The sequence below is a fragment of the Puma concolor genome, chromosome A1 (genome assembly GCF_028749965.1).
Source record: "Puma concolor isolate L17-30 chromosome A1, mPumCon1.1.hap2, whole genome shotgun sequence".
NCBI lineage: Eukaryota > Metazoa > Chordata > Mammalia > Carnivora > Felidae > Puma > Puma concolor.
The window spans coordinates 33,389,269-33,410,102 of NC_141667.1; the positions used below are offsets into that span (position 1 = coordinate 33,389,269).

General features: G+C 38.0%; 1 protein-coding gene across 8 annotated transcripts in view; it reads right to left on the reverse strand.

The window, feature by feature from the left end:
* The window catches only part of PRKAA1 (protein kinase AMP-activated catalytic subunit alpha 1), a 46,968-nt gene that overhangs the window by 10,605 nt on the left and 15,529 nt on the right, over positions 1-20,834 (reverse strand). For 5 of the 8 annotated variants that reach the window (XM_086677747.1, XM_086677711.1, XM_086677733.1 and 2 more), the window contains 5 exons: positions 8,931-9,072; positions 7,230-7,323; positions 6,753-6,797; positions 3,209-3,353; positions 600-687 (listed from right to left, as the gene is read on the reverse strand). In XM_086677747.1, the coding sequence (XP_086533873.1) occupies positions 600-687; positions 3,209-3,353; positions 6,753-6,797; positions 7,230-7,289 (338 nt within the window). In that variant the 5' untranslated portion in view covers positions 7,290-7,323; positions 8,931-9,072. Of the gene's footprint in view, positions 1-78; positions 167-599; positions 688-3,208; positions 3,354-6,752; positions 6,798-7,229; positions 7,324-8,930; positions 9,073-20,834 lie in introns of those variants that run through there. The other 3 variants (XM_086677762.1, XM_086677725.1, XM_086677754.1) reach the window with 3 other exon arrangements.

The window sequence follows — 20,834 nt, forward strand, 5'->3', positions numbered from 1 at the left end:
TAGTACAGTGAAAAACAATTACTCTTTAAAAATTAAATTTTCCTGTCATCTAATCTATTCAAAAAGCTGCACTGTATAAAGATCCTCATGTTCTCAATGCCGGTGGTCAGTAAATTGAGAGATTAGAATTCTTATAATACTGCAGTCTCCAGAAAATAAATGAAGTCTAAAGATTTTATCATACTTCAGTCCAATCCCCCAATCACCTTATCATAAAACAAAAAGCTACTACAAAATGTCTTCTATCTGAAAAATTAAAGGTACACATTATACTTTTAACCCTTCATCTAAGTAAACCATTTCTAAATAGTAGGTATTCCTGTATTATGCAAGTTTTTAATGTCTGACCTACCTTTAAAACTTGCTAGTTTTAAACCTTCAATTTCTTCTACCAGGGGGAAAAAAGAATTCTCTTCTATAAATGGAATCCTTAATTCTTATGTTTTATCCCTAAAATATAACACTTTCTGGATAAGAAAAGAATAAGCCCTAAATGTCTTTCCTTTCACTACAATTTAATATGACACCACAGACAGACAAAATCTAGGAAAAAAAAGATAATTACAAATGTATTAGTGTGGGAGGGTGTCAAATACTACCTTCCTGAAATTACTTCTGGTGCAGCGTAGTTGGGTGAGCCACAGCTTGTTCTTAAAAATTCACCATCTGACATCATGTTTGAAAGACCTGAAAATGTACAAAAAAATCAACTATTGAAGATTTCCCAAGGAAATAAAAACAAAACTCCATTAAACAATAAAATTGGGTTTGCATTAAAGTGATAAATCATCACTATATTCTTTGCTTAAACAAATTCCTAGTCTTTACTGTTCCCAAACATTTTGTCATTATGCCGTAAAATTTGTAATCTATTTCAGCATTTAAGGTTAGTGCATTATTTGGGGGCAGCTGAGTGGCTCAGTCACTTAAGTATCCAACTCTTGATTTTGGCTCAGGTCATAATCTCACAGTGAGATCCAGCCCCGAGTTGGGCTCTGTGCTGGCAGCTAGGAGCCTGCTTGGGATTCTCTGTCTCCCTCTCTCTGCCCCTCCTCTGGCTTGTTCTTTCTCGCTCTCTCCCTCCCTCTCCCTCTTCCTCTCCCTCTCTCTTTCCCCCCAACCTGTCCTCAAAAATAAACAAACATTAAGAAAATTAAGTTAGTGCACTACTGGAAGTTAATGAGTATATATTAAGCTATCTGTTGTTCTGTTTATTAGAATAAACTCAGCATGTTTAAATTTATTAATAAAGAAATTACTAGAAAAAATGTAGATGAGTAGAAAAATTAAAATTCAAAGATTCTATGACCCTGTTCTGATTCTTTAAAAAACAAAACAGTAACTCTGAATATCAAAGCTCCCTCCCGCATAGTTTTACTCCAGAAAGAAACCTCTGCCTTCTCAAAAATGTACTAGATAAAAATAATCATGAAAGGAGTGCCTGGCTGGCTCAGTTGCCAGCATGCAGCTCTTGATCTCAGGGTTGTGAGTTTGAGCCCCATGTTGGGTATAGAGATTACTTAAAAATAAAATCTTAAAAAAATAATCATGACAATTAAGGAATAAGGAAGTCAAATAATTTAGTCAGTTACAACAACAACAATAGCAAATCAGTAGCTCAGAGTTGACTGGCACTGCTTAGTGAATCTCTATAGATTAAAATACATATATTCAGGGGCGCCTGGGTGGCGCAGTCGGTTAAGCGTCCGACTTCAGCCAGGTCACGATCTCGCGGTCCGGGAGTTCGAGCCCCGCGTCAGGCTCTGGGCTGATGGCTCAGAACCTGGAGCCTGTTTCCGATTCTGTGTCTCCCTCTCTCTCTGCCCCTCCCCCGTTCCATGCTTTGTCTCTCTCTGTCCCAAAAATAAATAAACGTTGAAAAAAAAATTAAAAAAAAAAAAAAAATAAATAAATAAAATACATATATTCAAATCTGAGAAAAATACTTATGAAATCACCTCTGATTAGAACTTAAGCTAAGCAGGGGCGCCTGGGTGGCGCAGTCGGTTAAGCGTCCGACTTCAGCCAGGTCACGATCTCGCGGTCCGTGAGTTCGAGCCCCGCGTCGGGCTCTGGGCTGATGGCTCGGAGCCTGGAGCCTGTTTCCGATTCTGTGTCTCCCTCTCTCTCTGCCCCTCCCCCGTTCATGCTCTGTCTCTCTCTGTCCCAAAAATAAATAAACGTTGAAAAAAAAAAAATAAATAAAAAAAAAAATAAAAAAGAACTTAAGCTAAGCAAAATTGAGTTGCAGAGATTAATTTTTCTTAAATTTAATAAAATAGTATCAATGGCAATTTATATAGGACATAAAAGGAAAATAAATTCATTTTTGACAATGTTCTTCCCAAGGTGAAATTATGCTTTTCTATCATGTAAAATATTTTACTAGTTTTTTTTTAAATAATTCTGTTCACGGGGCACCTGGGTGGCTCAGTCGGTTAGACATCTGACTCTTGATTTCAGTCCAGGTCATGATCTTACAGTGGCATGATCAAGAGCGCCGGGCTCCAAGCTGAGCATGCAGCCTGCTTAAGATTCTCGTTCTCTCTCTGCCTCTCCCCAACTTGAGTGCGTGCACTCTCTCTCTCCAAATAAAGAAATAAACTTCTTAAAAATAAATGAATGAATGATTTTGTTCATACAGTTTACCTTCTGGCTTTCAGAGTTTGTATAACTCCATTCAGTCTCTTTCCTCTTGCTCCATACTTGATCAAAAGAACATACTGGAGGGGAACCTAGGTGGTTTAATCGGTTAAGCATGACTCTGGATTTGGGTTCAGGTCATGAGTTCAAGCCTCAGGGCGGGCTCTGCACTGGCATCTCAGAGCCTGCTTATAATTCATTTTCATTCTCTCCCTCTCTCTCTCTGCCCCCCACCCCCCACTTATGCTCTCTCTCAAACTTTAAGAAAAAAAAAGAACTGGAAATAAAGTTGTTAACTTCTCCTTCACAAATAATAGTCTCTATTCAAATGATGTCTCTAATGCTGCCAATTTATTTACCTATTGTCCTAAAACTAAATTTTAAAGACATAAAGTTAAGAAGAGAATTTGTCACTTCTTCTCCTTTCTGTATGCTCATAGGCAAAATGGTGAGGATACACTATTTTGGGATACTTAGTCCATTGCATAGAAGTAAAACTTATCTGAAGAATGCTTTGATGTTCATTAAACATAATGAATATTCGAAACTATAAAAATCTCCTTACCAAAATCAGCTATCTTTGCATTCATGTGTGCATCAAGCAGGACATTTTCAGGCTTCAAATCTCTATGGACCACCATATGCCTGTGACAGTAATCCACACCAGAAAGGATCTGTTGAAACAGACGCCGACTTTCTTTTTCATCCAGCTACGAAAAGTAGAGAGGCATTTTAAAGGTGTGCTTTTCAGAAGAAATTTTTCTACCTACAACTCTCCAACCTATAAAACCATCAAAACGCATGAAACCTTCCAAATGAAACTCATCCTGAGATACTTTTGCAATGGGGAGATGGGTACAATCAGCACAAAGCCAAAATGCTAAGAGGATCTTGGAACTCAACTTTCTGTTACCACTCTTGTGACTACATTGCTTTCCCCTGTATTTCATGAGCTATTTCAAATAGTTTCAACTTCTCCTTGAAACTAGATATGTTTTCTCCTATACACTGGAAACATTTAATCCTTCATTCCTTTAACAAATATTTATTGAACATCTTTAGTGTGCCAAGCAGTTCTAGGCACTCAAGATACAGCAATGAATAAAACAAAGGCTCTTAATCTAGTTGATGAAAATAGACAATAAAGAAATAAAGAGACCATCAAGGAGTATTTTAAGAAAAATAAAGCAGAATAAGGGCACAGAATTATATTGGGGTGGGTGATACTATTTTAGACTATATGAGGAAGTAACATTCAAGACTGTTAATGAATTAGCAAGCAATCAAGTTATATGTCCTGAAATAAAGACTTTTTAGTTGTAACAAAAGAAAAACCTTAATTCATTTGTTTTATAAAATATAAAAACATGTATCTTTAGTCTGTTTTCTGAAAAAATTATCTTATGCAGGAACTAACATTTTAAAAAATATTCTTTAAGAACTTCCATTTATCCATTTATCCATATTGTCTTGTTTTACGATTTTTTTCCCCAAAGCTATAACCATTATTTGGATGAGCCTGTACCCATGAAGTCATATTTAATAAATAGCCTATTAATTCTCTATAATATGCAATTTTCTAACAGAGGTCACAAATTAGCATTCTAAAGCCAGACTTCTACACTTTAAATGGCATGGACAATCTGGGAGAAAAGGTGAACTAGTAATTTCTTTTGAAAGCAAAATTAAAACTAATGAAGTACAATGAGACACCCTTCCTCTAGAGAAAATAACCTGCTAATAATCTAACACATTTATTTCTAGAAGAAATGTAGGTTCACTTTTTTTAACACAACTTTATTTATATTAAATATACTAAATGAAAAAAAGAATGTGTTCTAAATGTGAAATAAAACTTAATTGATTAAACAAAATATAATAGGTAAATTAACTAAACAGACTACAAAAATGAAAATTATACCATATTAACAATAAATACAGTACAAAAGATGAAAAAGGAGAAGTCTCCAAAGGAAAGTTAGAAAAGTTAAAGCATATTTGCAGTTAAACATGGTAGACTGAATCTTTTGTCTCCACACCTTGAAACATCACTAAAAGGACATTAGCATAGAAAGACCAAAAGAGCAAGAAAAGTGACAACAGTAAAATCAGAAGGAGTCACCAAGCTATAGAGTGGATGAACGATGAAGACTTGACCAAACAGAAAGCAGAAATCTTAAGCCTGCAGGGTGGAAACCAATAATAAACTAGCCTGCACACAGAACTCTGGAAAAGCTTAGAAATTAGAAAATTCGTGAAGGGAGAAATGAGAGGTGGACCGAAAGCAGGACAATTGGTTGAAGTTTTAAATTCACCCCTATGGGGGAATAAGACCCATGATTTGCTCTTGAGTAAGACCAAACCAGCTCTGTTCTCAAGGACACCAAGGCAGGGATGAGGCGCCCGAAGGAAAACACAGGGATTAAGTGAAAGTCAACATACTAACTACTGAGTCTTGCAGGCCTCTTCCCAATTCAGCTCTCAGAGAACTGCAAGCTAAGCTAATACCCTCAAGGAAATTGAAACATTGCTTCCAGAGCAACCCTCTGATCTAAGGAAAACTATTTGAAATTACGGGTATTTGGTGCACCCTAACAAAATGGACAGATCCCTACCTATTCCACCTATGGGAAGGCTCACCAATCATTAAGTTCCACCTACATGAGCTTGGCATTTAGTACCTCACTCAAATATAAGTGGACAACCAAGAATCACCAGATATCTGAGGAAGGACCTTTACAAAAGACAGAGACCAATAAAATGAACAGGGGGAAAAAAAAAAAAAAAGGAACAGGGAGCACAAAAGGTACAGTAACAATGCAGGGAACAGAGGAAAACTTAAATAATAAATAAATAAATAAGTAAGTAAGTAAGTAACAACTGTTGACTCTTAGCTACAGAGAACAAACTGATGGTTACCAGAGATGGGAGGAATGGGTGAAAGTGTGATGGGGATTAAGAGTACACTTATGTTGAGCACTGATTAAGTAAGGTACAGAATTGTTGAATCACTGTATTTTACACCTGAAACAAATAAAACACTGCATGTTAACTACATTGGAATTAAAATTAAAACCTTAAAAAAAACCAACTAATTATTATCCTTAGACAGATAAGGTTATTATAACTGTGGAGCAGAACTGGCTATTTAAAAAAGAAAATTTCAGAGGCGCCTAGATGGCTCAGTCAGTTAAGCGTCCAAGTCTTGATTTCAGCTCAGGTCAAGATCTCACTCATCAGGCTTCATGAAACCTGCTTAGGATTCTCTCTTTCCCTCTCTCTCTCTCTGCCCCTCCCACATGTGCATACCTGCACACTTGCTCTCTCTCTCAAAATAAATAAATAAACTTTAAAAAGAAAATTTCAGAAAACAAGATCTTTGAAATAGAAAATATGACAGCTGAAATTTAAAATTTTTTAAATGTTTATTTATTTTTGAGAGAGAGGCAGAGACACAGCGTGAGTGGGGGAGGGGCAGAGAGAGACACAATCAGAAGCAGGCTCCAGGCTCTGAGCTATCAGCACAGAGTCCAATGTGGGGCTCAAACTAACCAGCTACAAGACCACGACCTGAGCCAAAGTCGGACACAACTGACTGAGCCACTCAGGCACCCCAACAGCTGAAATTTTAATATACCACAGAAGAAAAATGACCAAGAAATGACAAATGGAAAAGATAAGAAAACAAGATACCAATCCAACTTGTGCCTGTTTCCATTTTTCCAGGCATAGCATAGCATGGGGGGAGGGGGTACAGTGAATAGAGAAGTGGAATACCTGAAAATTGAAATGAACCATGTTAAAAAATGGTAAAATCAAAGTTAACTTGGTTAATGAGTTTGATTTTGATGAAAGTAAATAGATATGCTACATAGAACAAATGAGTGAATGATATAAAGAACTTTAGATTGAGAGGGAAAAAAAATGGCTTCTCACTGCTAGACACAGCTCTTCTAGAAAGAGGTTTTAGCCATACCACATAACCTGGGTATGAGAAAAACATGGGCAGGAGGGGCGGTGTTTACTTTTTATGTCTGTAACTTAAGAAACTGTTCAAAATATCTTCTAAAGTTCCTTCCAACTCTAAATTCTTTAAGTCTAATTCCTACCTCCTTCATGGAGCCTGTTCTTACTACTCCAGGTACATCAGATTTCTGAAACCAAAAAATGAATGCAATTTAAATGTGGCCAGGGTTGACTAGCAAGGCCTAGATCTTTAATATGTTTTGTAAGGATTAAATATATACTTCAAGATATACATTACAAGTATTTGTATACCCCAAAAGCATGAGTTGGAGGATCATGAGTTCTGGGGTCTCAATCCAATTCTGTCATTAATAAATCATGTGACCTTGAGTAAACTATAAATCGTGAGTCTCAGCTTCCACTTCCATGTAAGTAGACTAAGGAAATAGTCTTTAAGGTCTTTTCTAACTCTAAATCGTCTATGATTCTAGACAAATATATGACTAAGGAAACTGGTTATTAAGTAGACCTCTTAACAAAATTGCTCTCTGACATTTTGAAGCTACTAAGGAATAAGGGGAGTTACAAAATATATACAGGATTAAATCAGAACTGCTTACCCTTCCATTTTTACAGATATAATCAAATAGCTCTCCTCCTGAGACATATTCCATCACCATGAAAATATCAGATGGTGTACTGATGACCTGGTACCTGGTGAGAGAAAACATTTATCTACCAATATTAAAACATGTATATTCATCATTCAGTAAATATTTACTAAGTGCCTATAATATAGCAGGCACTGTGCTAGAATCCGGGAAAGCTGCAGGGAACAAAACAAATTCTCTGCCTTCATGGAGTTCACATTCCAGGAGCCAGGAAACAGACACTAAATAAATAAGCAATATCTCAGGTGGTAGAACTTGCTATGAAGAGAAATAAAACAAACTACGAGGAACCTCTCACACAGGGCATTTAAGGAAGGACTACTGTCCAATAAAGTAACATTTGAGCAGAACCTGATGGAAGGGAGCAAACCATACCATGATCTAGGAAGAAGGTGAGCCAGCAAGTGCAAAGGCCCCGAGGTACAAGTCTGTCTGGCATGTTTGAGGAATGGTAAGACGGCTAGAGCAGAGAGAGCTGGCAGAAAGAAATAGGATGTGGACTCAAAAAGCTAACTGGAGACCAGAGGACAGAACCTTACAAACCACGATGAGGCCTGACTTCTACTCTAAGGGAGATGCAAAGCTATTAAAGGTTTTAAGCAAAGTAGTCACGTGATCTAATCTCTTAAAAAGGAAACTTTAATTTATGGCAACAACATGAAGAACTGATGGGATGGTAAACGTGGAAGCAATAGTCTACTGCAGGAGTCTGTGACAGAGATGACAGTGGCTCAAACTAGGCTGATGGTAATGAAGGAATTGAGGAACACTCGGATTCTAGATAGATTTTGAAGAAAGAAATGGAATGGATGACAGGAAGTTCAGGATGGTTCCTAAGTCTCTGCCCTAAGGAACTGGATATTCACAGAGGGTGACAGCTGTGGGAAGAGCAGGCTTGGGGGAGGGTAACAGAAAGTTCAGCTCTAGCATCCCCATGGGGATGTGACATACGCAGTGAGTGAGGGATCTGGAGTTAGGGGAAGAGGTAACAAAGCAGGAGATGTGTATGGAGAAGTCATCAGCATATGGACAGCACTTAAAACTACAGCACCTCAGCAAATGAGAAGAGAGGAGAGTGAAACAAATTGAGTCAGCTCATTCAGTACAAAAGCTAAGCAGTTGTCACTGACAGCCCGCATGAGAAAACTGAGCAATAAGTAAGTTATATGGAGACCCTACAATTGGCCACTGTAAAACAACCATAATATCACTGCCCTTCTGAAATACTGGAGTCCTAAAATTTTATCGGTCATTATTTGTTTTCTCAGATATAAGCAGTACAGGGGAACACCCTTTCTACTGGCTAAGTGACATCATGTGGAAATTTGGATGTCAAGAGTTTTTACTAGCAAATCATTGTTGGTTCTACAGCAACAGGGACACAGAAAGTTATCTATCAGAAAGCCATGTCCAGAAGACAAGAAAGAATGAGAAAGGTAACAGCTGATAAGCACAAGGGCAAAACATGAACACAGGCTTAGGTGACCAAGAACAGGGTTAGATATAGATAAATACATGAACAGGCAAAAATCTTTAAATCTTGAGGAAGATTCAAGAAATGTCAGTCATCCTTCTCACTTGTCAGAGTAAGTTGGTTAACAAAAATTATTTTAAAATGATATGACTACATTTAATACAATCAGTTCTTACAGTTTAATTATATGAGGATGCCTGAAAAGCTTGAGGTTCTGAATTTCTCTGCGGATTTTTCCTACCACATCAAGGCTTCGAATCTTCTGTCGATTGAGTATCTTCACAGCAACTTTGTGCCCAGTCAATTCATGTTTGCCAACTGTAGGAGAAATAATTTTAACCAGTTAGTGCCAGGCTTGATTAATAACATATTTACATGTATTCTAAGAGTTTGCACTCTCAGAAAATACTGAGCAAATTTAAGTTTCTTTCAATTCTACCTGATTTGCCTCTAAATGTTGTTTACATGTTCAAGAGTGATTAAGTGGGAGAATACATAAGAAACTGGTAACAGTGGTTTCTTCCAGAAAGGAAAACTGGAAAGCTAACACAGAGAGAAAGAAGAGACTTCCTTTTTGCTATATACTTTTTTGCACTTTTAAATTCCGATTTTTTAATTCTTAAGCTATCATACATACAACCTGAACTTTAAAAAAAAAACTGAACTTTTTGCTTTTGGTGAACAGTTCTATGAAGTTGAACATATAGTAACTGGTAAAGCCACCATTAGAATCAAATACAGAATAGTTCCACCATCCCCCAAAATGCCCTCATGCCACAGACACACTCCCCCTCTCCATAACCCCTTGAACCATTCAAATTTCAGTTCATGAGCATGCCATTTCTATTTTTAAGAATAAAATTAAAAAAAAATTTTAATGTTTTTATTTTTGAGAGAGAGAGAAAGTGTGCACAGGGGCGGGGCAGAGAGAGAGAGGGAGACACAGAATTTGAAGCAGGCTCCAGGCTCAGAGCTGTCCGCACAGAGCCCAACACAGGGCTCAAACTCATGAACCATGAGATCATGACCTGAGCCAAAGTCAGACGCTTAACCAACTGAGCTACCCAAGTGCCCCAAGAATAAAAAATTTCAGTGATTTGCTTTCAATTCTGAATGCTATGCCCAGATAATCAATGGTAATAATAGGATTTAGTCTCCAAAATTTTAGCTTTTATTTACCCTTTCCCTAGAACCTACTGGAGAATATATATTCTATCAAAATTAGGAAGAAAATGAAGAAAGATAATATCCACTAAAGAAGGGATCAAATATAGGAGAAAAACTAAGAGATCTCCAATATGGTAATGAAGCAAAGTCCTAGGTAACAGATGTGTAGAAGGCCTAGAGGCAACAAATCCAGACAGAAATGTGACAGAGGAGCCAAGATTGGGGGGGGGGGGGGGCAGATAAATTATTTTATAGGTTTGAAAGTTTGGAATGCTGTATTGAGAGAGATTTTACAAAAGCATTTGAAGATACAAGAAATTTAGCCTCAGGTTTAAAGAAAACTAAGAAAATGGACAAACCAAGGTTAACTTAATAACTCCAGGAAAAATTAAAAGTAATGTAAGAAAATACAGTCACAGGGCACCTGGGTGGCTCAGTTGAGCATCCGACTCCTGATATCAGCTCAGGTCATGATCTTGGGGTCATAAGATCAAGCCCCACAATGGACTCCACACCGAGCATGAAAACTGCTTGGGATTCTCTGTCTCCCTCTCTCTCTCTACCAGCCCCCTCTCAAAATAAATGAACATTTAAAAAATATATATAGTCACAGTATTGCCTTGGCATATAGTTTTTACACAGTCACAATTATGAAATGCTAAATGTAGGGTTTTTTAACTATGATGTAATTATTAGGAGAATGAGGGTGTAGAGGAAAAGGTGTAAGAGAACTGAAATCCATATCTACTCTAACAGAAACTCAACAACAACAATAAAAATCTGACAACAAGAATTAAGAAATAGTTTGTACACATGCATGGATCAATTTGAAATATGGAGGTTTAAAAAAAAAACAACAACCTAGAGATAAATACAAGAAAAAACAGCTAAGAGTTGAGAGTGTGGGTAAGGAATTGTTTTATAAATACACCTCTTAGCACTATTTGACTTTTTGAAATACACATGTATCAATTTTTTTTAAATAAGTGGTTTAGGGTTTTAGCTTTTTAGGAAGAAAATGCTGTCTTCTAAAGTAGAACATAGTTTGTAAGACCAAGACCAATAGCTGAGAGCTTTCCCTGGTGATCTTGGTAATTACCAACTGAAAGGCAAAGGTAATGATAAATAAGAAATTCCTTCTTAGTTATTTATGTATGTTATGTGCTGAATTGTGTCTCCCCCCAAAATTCATGTTGGAACCCTTCCTCTCAGAATGTGGCAGTACATGGAAATAGGGCCTGTAAAAAAGTGACTGTTGAAATAGATCAGGTAGGTCTGAATACCCCCTGACTGGTGTATCTTTATAAGAGTACATCTGTACACACACACAGAGAGAGAGAGAGAGAGAGAGAGAGAGCGAGAGAGCAGGGGTTCACACAGGAAACCCTGGGAGGACAGAGGGAAGAGGCAGCCATCTGCAAGCTAAGGAGAAAGCCTCAGAAGGCATCAACCCTTCTGAAACCTTGATCTCTGATATTTAGCCTCCAGACTGTAAGAAAATAAACTGCTGTTCAAGCCATTCTGGCTGAGGTATTTTGTTATGGCAGCCCTCAGCAGATAATTATGATACTTTTTATCATTTCCAAATTGAAAACTCAATATTGATAATTTAAACTTCTTGTGTTTAGGGGTGCCTGGGTGGCAGTTGGTCAAACATCTGACTGTCGATTTCAGCTCAGGTTGTGATCTCAAGATTGTGGGATCGAGCCCCACCTTGGGTTCTGCATTGACAGCATGGAGCCTGCTTGGGATTCTCTCTCTCTCCCTCTCTCTCTCTCTGCCTCTCCCCTGCTCATGCATGCACACATGAGCATGTGTTCTCTCTCTCAAAATAAATAAGTTTTTAAAAAAAAGATTTAAACTTCTTGTGTTTAAAACATTATTTTAAACAAGAACTTTTTCTCATTATTCCAATCTAAATAGGCTTTCCTGCTTGATCTGGGATTTGGGATGGAGTTGAGCCTGCCCACCTTTTAGAAACCCTCAAGGATTATGAACCACTGCATGTTTTTAAGCAGGGGAGCAACAAGATAATTAAATTAGCTTTCTAAAGACAAAATTCACTGCTTGCTCCTCACTTAATAGGTGCTCTTGGTGACTTAACAATAAAATTTTAGAACTAAAGAGAACCTTACAGATCATCTAGTCCAATGGTTTTCAATAATTCAACATTTTCCCTCCACCAGGCCAACCAAGACAATGAGTGATGGGCTTCTCTGCCCCCCACGCTCCCTTCAGTTGAGAAGGTCAGGGGATGGGGTAGTTTCTAATTACTTCGAATTTTTTTAAGCATTTGCTATTTTCCTTAAATGTTTTACTTAATAATATTAAATCCAAGGTAAGTTATACAGGTATTTCACACTTGCAGAAAAAAGCATTAAGACTCCAAGAAAACTGTTTAAGTCACAGTAAGTCTCAATCCTTCTCAAAAATACAATTTATCACCTAAATTCACCTCCTACTTTGTCCAGATTCTTTAACCCACACAACACCTCTGGAATGTACATCTTCCCAGCAAGTGAACAAATATACAACTGCAACATAGTCTACCCTAACCCAAAGCATTATCACAGAATCAAAAATGCCAGTTTCAAACTACTACAATGTAAATGGAATCTCTAAATTTTCTTATAACCACCATTTGTATAGCTTGACTAATCTCAAAACCACCCACGGCTAAGAAAATATAGAAATTTCCTGAAAGATGGTAGAATAGGAATACACTGGACATACTTCCATCAAAAACTAAATACACATGAAATCAGTAACAAAGAAAAACCTATAATCACAGCTGAAATGGGACTGAAAATTGGAAGCACATTCTAATTTCGGATAAGGCTTTCTCCAATCTCCTATACCAATCAGATGTGATTAAGTGCAGTCAAATAAACTGTTAAACCCTAATTCAGGAAGTATCTTAGTTTGTTGAGACCTAGTTTATTGATACCTGAAGTAGTAATCTCATCTGTCTGAACTACCCCCAAAATCTCCAAGCAATGGCTTAGTAGAAACTCTCTCCCATTAACTGCATAGCTGAAACAGGACTGGGAAATAGCCACAATACTGGATACTACTGGCAGACTCTGAATCAGAAGGAATGTTAAAGCAGAATCCATTTGGGACTGAACTCCCAATTCATCACAGATCAACCAGTCTCCTCTCATAGGATACCCTGCTCAACTTAATCTCAACCCAGATTAACTATGCAACAACAGAGTCTTTTTTTTTTTTTTTTTTTTTTTTTTTTTTTTTTAAAGAGAGCATGCACAAAGTAGAGGGGCTGAGGAAGACAGGGAGAGAACCTTAAGCAGACTTCACACTCGGTATGGAACCTGACGCAAGGCTTGATCCCATGTCAGGGATCCCATGACCCTGGGATCATGACCTGAGCCAAAATCAAGAGTAGGTCACTCAACCAAGTGAGCCACCCAGGCACCCAAGAAACAATGGGTCTTATCAAAACTCCAGATGTGCATTCTATCATTAAAGAAGGAACTGCAAAAGAGACTCAAAGTGTTCTTTCAAATTCATTTCATGTACTGAACATCTGCTACATACCAGTTAACACTGCCACAGAAAACAGAACTGACCAAAAGCAACCTGGGTCCCTGGGACCTTCCTGGCCTCTGAAGATGACCAAAATAACTGTAAGGTAGGAAAAACCAAAAAGTTTTTTAAAGTACAAAAGAATAAAGCAAGAAGAACAGACATTAATTAAAACATGAACATTTAAAACATGAACCCAACTGGGGCGCCTGGGTGGCGCAGTCGGTTAAGCGTCCGACTTCAGCCAGGTCACGATCTCACGGTCCGTGAGTTCGAGCCCCGCGTCGGGCTCTGGGCTGATGGCTCAGAGCCTGGAGCCTGTTTCCGATTCTGTGTCTCCCTCTCTCTCTGCCCCTCCCCCGTTCATGCTCTGTCTCTCTCTGTCCCAAAAATAAATAAACGTTGAAAAAAAAAAAAAATTTTAAAACATGAACCCAAGAATACATGAATGTTGTAGAAAAAATTAACTATCACAAGGTGATAAGAAATACAGAAGTTAGAGCATCTGGCTGGCTCAGTCAGTAGAGCATGTGCCTCTTGATCTCAGGGTTGTAAGTTCGAACCCACATTGGGTGTAGAAATTACTCAAACATTTATGTTTAAATTATTTTAAATAATTTTAATCTTTTAAGGAGTGCCTGGGTGGCTCAGTCAGTTAAGCATCCTACTCTCCATCTCAGATCAGGTCTTGATCTCAGGGTTTTGAGTTCAAGCCCTGAACTGGGCTCTGCACTGGGCATTAGGCCCATTTAAAAAAAATAAAAATAAAGGGGCACCTGGGTGGCTCAGTCAATTAAGCATCTTACTTCAGCTCAGGTCATGATCTCACAGTTTGTAGGTTGGAACTCCACCTTGGGCTCTGTGCTGACAGCTCAGAGCCTGGAGCCCGCTTCAGACTGTGTCTCCCTCTCTCTCTGTTCCTCCACCGAGATATTCTGTCTCTCTAGCTCTCAAAAATAAATATTTTTAAAAATTTTTAATAATAAAATCTTTTAAACAAAAAAGGAAATATAAAAGGAAGAGCAGAGCAAGATGAATTTTACAACAATTAGAAAGCAGTAAGTTGTAAAAATATGAGAAAATTTTATTGTAAACATACCAAAAATTAGGAAGAAATCAAAATTAGCACTCAAAGGATGGATGCTGATAGACAAAGAACAGGAAATCAAGTGAAATTCAACTCATGAGTAATAGCGAGTAGAGAATAAATACTATTCCACCTATGAATAATAGAAGTCCCTCCCCAGTAAAAGAAGAGTAAGTAAACAGAACGAAATCAATAACCAAACAAAGTACCAAACAAAGACTAAAGACGTTGTTCTAATACCTGAGCATTTCATCAAATTAGAGATTACTTAGAAGAAATAGAGGCATATCTTCATTTCTGAAACAACAGAAATCACAGAAGTATGACTGTACAAATAGTATTCAAACAAAAATTGAACAGTAACAGGGAGGAGAAAGGTGTCGTAACAGCCACTGTAGAGATCAAATTCAACCTCTCTGACTCTCTCTCACACACACACACAACTAAGTAAATAAGCAGGGTACATGATCAGTTTGTTTTTTTAAGGGAAAATTAGTGCACTAATTCCTTATTCATGGCTGGCAAACCAATTGAAACATTTTAGGGGAAGAAAAGCTGATATACTAGACCGCATTAAGAGTGATTTTGGGGCACCTGGGTGGCTCAGTTGGTTAAGTGTCCGAGTTTGGCTCAGGTCATGATCTCATGGTTTGTGGGTTTGAGCCCTGCGTCAGGCTCTGTGCTGATAACTCAGAACCTGGAGCCTGCTTGGGATTCTGGGTCTCCCTCTCTCTCTGCCCCTCCCCCACTCATGCTCTGTCTATCTCAAGAATGAATAAACATTTTAAAAAATGTTTTTAAGAGAAAGAGTGATATATATTTTTTATATAGTTCCTCAGAATTTACCTTAGAATTAAGTACATTTTAACATGTACATAATTATTTTTGTTATAGTGTTTTATTTAAGAAAAGACTAAACGACCAATTTTAGAGAACAGTTTATTACATTGTTATTCTAACTCTCTCTCAGAGGAAGACTATAGAAAATGTTCTTATAATCATGAAAAGAGCAAACAAAAACATAACGTATTCTACACTGTCTACCTATACCAAAAATATTTCTATGAAAATGATAATGTGCCTGGAAATGCAAGCTGGTGCAGCCACTCTGGAAAACAGTATGGAGGTTCCTCAAAAATTAAAAATAGAACTACCCTACCACCCAGCAATTGCACTACTAGGCATTTATCCAAGGGATACAGGTATGCTGTTTTGAAGGGGCACGTGCACCCCAATGTTTATAGCAGCACTGCCAACAATAGCCAAAGTATGGAAAGAGCCCAAATGGCCATCGATGGATGAATGGATAAAGAAGATGTGGTATATATACACAATGGAGGATTACTCGGCAGTCAAAAAGAGTGAAATCTTGCCATTTGCAACTACGTGGATGGAACTGGAGGGTATGATGCTAAGTGAAATTAGTCAGTCAGAGAAAGACAAACATCATATGACTTCACTCATATGAGGACTTTAAGAGACAAAACAGATGGACACAAGGGAAGGGAAACAAAAATAATATAATAACAGGGAGGGGGACAAAACATAAGAGACTCTTAAATATGGAGAACAAACTGAGGGTTACTGGAGGGGTTGTGGGAGGCGGGGGTGGGCTAAATGGGTAAGGGGCATTAAGGAATCTACTCCTGAAATCACTGTTTGACTATATGCTAACTAATTTGGATGTACATTTTAAAAAATAAAAAAGAAAATTAAAAAAAAAGAAAATGATAATGTACCAAAATTAAAAGTTATTCTATAGTGGTTTTTTTTTCATATTTTACTTACTGTTTTATATTCTTTACAATTCAAAAATCCCAAAGGGAAGAAAAAAAAGAAAAAACGATGGGTGTTAGATTCACATTTTTCAGTAACAGGTTGAATGCCCCATTCTCCTTTCACATAAGAAGGCAGTCTGTGGGGGCGCCTGGGTGGCGCAGTCGGTTAAGCGTCCGACTTCAGCCAGGTCACGATCTCGCGGTCCGTGAGTTCGAGCCCCGCGTCGGGCTCTGGGCTGATGGCTCAGAGCCTGGAGCCTGTTTCCGATTCTGTGTCTCCCTCTCTCTCTGCCCCTCCCCCGTTCATGCTCTGTCTCTCTCTGTCCCAAAAATAAATAAACGTTGAAAAAAAATTTTTTTTTAAAAAAAAGAAGGCAGTCTGTGTACAAAGCATAGACTTTGTAGTCACACAGACCTGGGTTCTGTGTATGAAGGTATTTACTAAATGTTTGACCTGGGAAAGTTAAGTAACTTCAACCTTCTATTCAGTTGTCTGTAAAAATAAGAATACCACATACACAAGGGTGACTATAAGGAATACATAAGGTAGGGTTTATAAAGCACTTTCCACAGTGTCCAGCACAGTAAATGTTTGATGAATAAATGGTGGCTATTACCATTTAGGGCTATTTATTTTCAATCGCTCCCAGACTTGCCCCCTCTCCCTATCTAATCAGCTCTAAATTTTCTGGTTTAATCCACACACGGCCAATTATCTCAGCTCTTTGATTTGTGCCCCTTATCCACTTAGAGTCAGTAGCATCCCTTTAAGCACATAATAAGTGCTAAATAATTAATAGCTATGATTTCTATCCATCTAGCTCCCATCCTCATAAGCTTCAATTCCACCAACCTGCTCCATCCTTCCCCCTTCCATCAACCATCAATCCTGAGATTTCTAGCTTCCAAAGTTCGACCCTTTCCTGACTTTGGTTAATTTTCAACATATTAGTGCTAGACATATACACTTGGCACCAAGTCCTTGACGGTGATTTCACCTAATACCTAAAAACTATAGGAACGCTTATTCAGTCATAGAAGAGCGCAGAGTAATTTGACTCAGCTTAAATCACATTTTTGTAAACAAATACTATTTTTAAATATAAATCTAATTGATTTGCAACACATAACAATTTAATTAAGATACACAACTTAGTAATTAATAGGCATGATGACACAGCCACTTTGTGTCCAAACCTACTGACCCTTTAACTCTAACCAACTCTGGAAGACTGATATTATTAGCAACACTTGACAGGTAACTGAGGCACAGGAAGATGAAATAACTTGCCCAAAGGCCTATAGCTGGTGGTTAGTAAAATCAAAACATGAACCCAGATCTAGCTCAAAAACTTGTGCTTTCCCCAAAACAGTAAGTGAAATGTGATAACTTTTTAATTTTTTTATAAAGCTATTTTTAATTTTTTTTTAAATGTTTATGTATTGTTGAGAGACAGACAGACAGAAAGACAGACTCTGAGCTGGGGAGGAACAGAGAGGGAGGGAGACACAGAATATGAAGCAGGCTCCAAGCTCTGAGCTGTAAGCACAGAGCCCGACGTGGGGCTCGAATCCAGGAACCGTCAGATCATGACCTGAGCCCAAGTCAGACACTTAACCAACTGAGCCATCCAGGTACCCCATGATAACTTTTTTAAAAAGATAATCCTTTTTTTAAATTTATTGTTTTATTTATTTTTGAGAGAGAGCGAACGAGCATGAGCAGGGGAGGGGCAGAGAGACAGAGGGAGGAAGACACAGAATCCTAAGCAGGCTCCAGGCTCTGAGCTGTCAGCACAGAACCCGACGCAGGCTGGAATTCACAGACTGCAAGATCATGACCTGAGCTGAAATCGGACGCTTAACCAACTGACCCACCCAAGCACCCCTAAAAAGATAATCCTAAAAGGGCATTACATAGTATAATAATACAGATACAGATATCCTTTTAATAAAGGATAAGTCTAAGAAGTTGAACATATCAGAGGAATCCTTAATTTATAGGCTCACAGTTTTGAAAAGAATAATAGACTGAATTCTCACATGCCAATAAGAGTTATTCTAAAACTTTGTTCATTAAGAAATAGTTGAGTACCACTCAACATGTCTCTGGAGGCAAGGAAAACAAAAGCAAAAATGAACTATTGGGACCTCATTAAAATAAAAAGCTTCTGCACAGAGAAGGAAACAATCAGCAAAACTAAAAGGCAACCAACGGAATGGGAGAAGATATTTGCAAACGACATATCAGATGAAGGGTTAGTATCCAAAATCTATAAAGAACTTCTCAAACTCAACACCCAAAAAACAAATAATCCAGTGAAGAAATGGGCAAAAGACATGAATAGACACTTCTATACAGAAGACATCCAGATGGCCAACCAACACAAGAAAAAATGCTCAACATCACTCATCATCAGGGAAACACAAATCAAAACCACAATGAGATACCACCTCACACCAGTCAGAATGGCTAACATTAGCAATTCAGGCAACAACAGATGTTGGCAAGGATGCAGAGAAAGAGGATCTCTTTTGCACTGCTGGTGGGAATGAAAACTGGTGCAACTACTCTGGAAAACAGTATGGAGGTTCCTCAAAAAATTAAAAATAGAACTACCCTACAACCCAGCAATTGCACTACTAGGTATTTATCCAAGGGATACAGATATGCTGTTTCGAAGGGACACATGCACCCCCATGTTTATAGCAGCACTATCAACAAGAGCCAAAGTATGGAAAGAGCCCAAATGTCCATCGATGGATGAATGGATAAAGAAGATGTGGTATATTTGTACAATGGAGTATTACTCAGCAATCAGAAAGAATGAAATCTTGCCATTTGCAACTACGTAGATGGAACTGGAGGGTATTATGCTAAGGGAAATTCGTCAGTCAGAGAAAGACAAAAATCGTATGACTTCACTCATCTGAGAACTTTAAGAGACAAAACAGATGAACGTAAGGGAAGGGAAGCAAAAATAATATAAAAACAGGGAAGGGGACAAAAACATAAGAGACTCATAAATACGGAGAACAAACTAAGGGTTGTGGGAGGGGGGATGGGCTAAATGGGTAAGGGGCATTAAGGAATCTACTCCTGAAATCATTGTTGCACTATATGATAACTAACTTGGAGGTAAATTTAAAAAATAAATTAAAAATTAAAAAAAGAAGAAATAGTTGAGTACCTGCACCTACTATGTGTCTGGCACCGCTCCTGTGATCTTTTTCCTGTACTAGAAAATTAATTCAGTCTACCAAAAACCTGCCTCATCAATTTCAGCATTTTAAGACAAGATACCAAGAACACACTTTATTCATTCTAGCAAACCAATTGAAAGTTTCTCAAAAACTGAGGCACCTGGGTGGCTCAGTCAGTTAAGTGTCCGACTCTTGATTTTGGCTCAGGTCATGATCTCAGTTTGTAACATCAAGCCCCACGTTGGGCTCTGTGCTGACAGCATGGAGCCTGCTTGGGATTCTTTCTGCCCCTCCCCTGCTCACAAGAGCACACAAATACGTGTGTGCTCGCTCACGCGCTCACTCTCTCTCTCTCTCTCAAAATAAATAAATATTGTTTTCAAAAAGTTTTAAAAAGTCTCTCAAACATTAAAGTATTATAAGGGAGAAACCAAGATCATAAAACCAAAAGCATATAAAATGGCAAGTGTAGTGGGTTGAATAATGCCCCTACAGCCCAGAATGTGATCTTATGTGGAAATAGGGTATTTGCAAAGGTAATCAGGTGTGGATCTCAAAATGAATCATTCTAGCTTTAGAGTGGGTTCTGTATTTAATGAACGTTGTCCTAAATAAGAAGAGAGAACACAGACACACCTACAGGAGGCCACTGGAAGACAAAGGCAGAGACTACAGTTTTGCTACCACAAGCCAAGAAACACCAGGAGCCACCAAAAGCTGGAAAAGGCAAGGAAAAGATTCTCACCAAGAGCCTTCAGAAGGAGTATAACCCTACAAACCCCTTAATTTCGGACTTTAGGCCTCCAGAACTATGAAAGAATAAATTTCTGTTGTTCTAAACCACTCAGTTTGTGGTACTTTGTTACTGCAGCCCTAGGAAACGAATAGTTTTTTCTCATATTTAAAATTCACCATTAAAATTAACAAGTAAACAAAAGTAATCTTTTCTGAAAACAGGTTTTCTAATCTGTACTACACATGCCCAGAATTCTTAAATGGGATACACTGTACAAAATGAATGGGAACCAAGCAAATGTTCACCTTGTATGAGCGTCATTTACTCCCCTGTGCCTTCACACAGTGACATCTGTGGGAGTTAGCAGGATAGGACCTCTTACTCCTAGGCTATTTGTTCCAGCTCCATGGTTTTCTGCATTTTGAAGTTGTGTCCTCCCCTTCACAGCCTATCAGGAGTCAACTCTTAACAGCCTCCTCTCCAATGTTCTAATTTGGGAATTTGAATTTTCTATAGGCTAGAAAAATCATAAAACTAAAATTATCACAATGAATTTTATGAA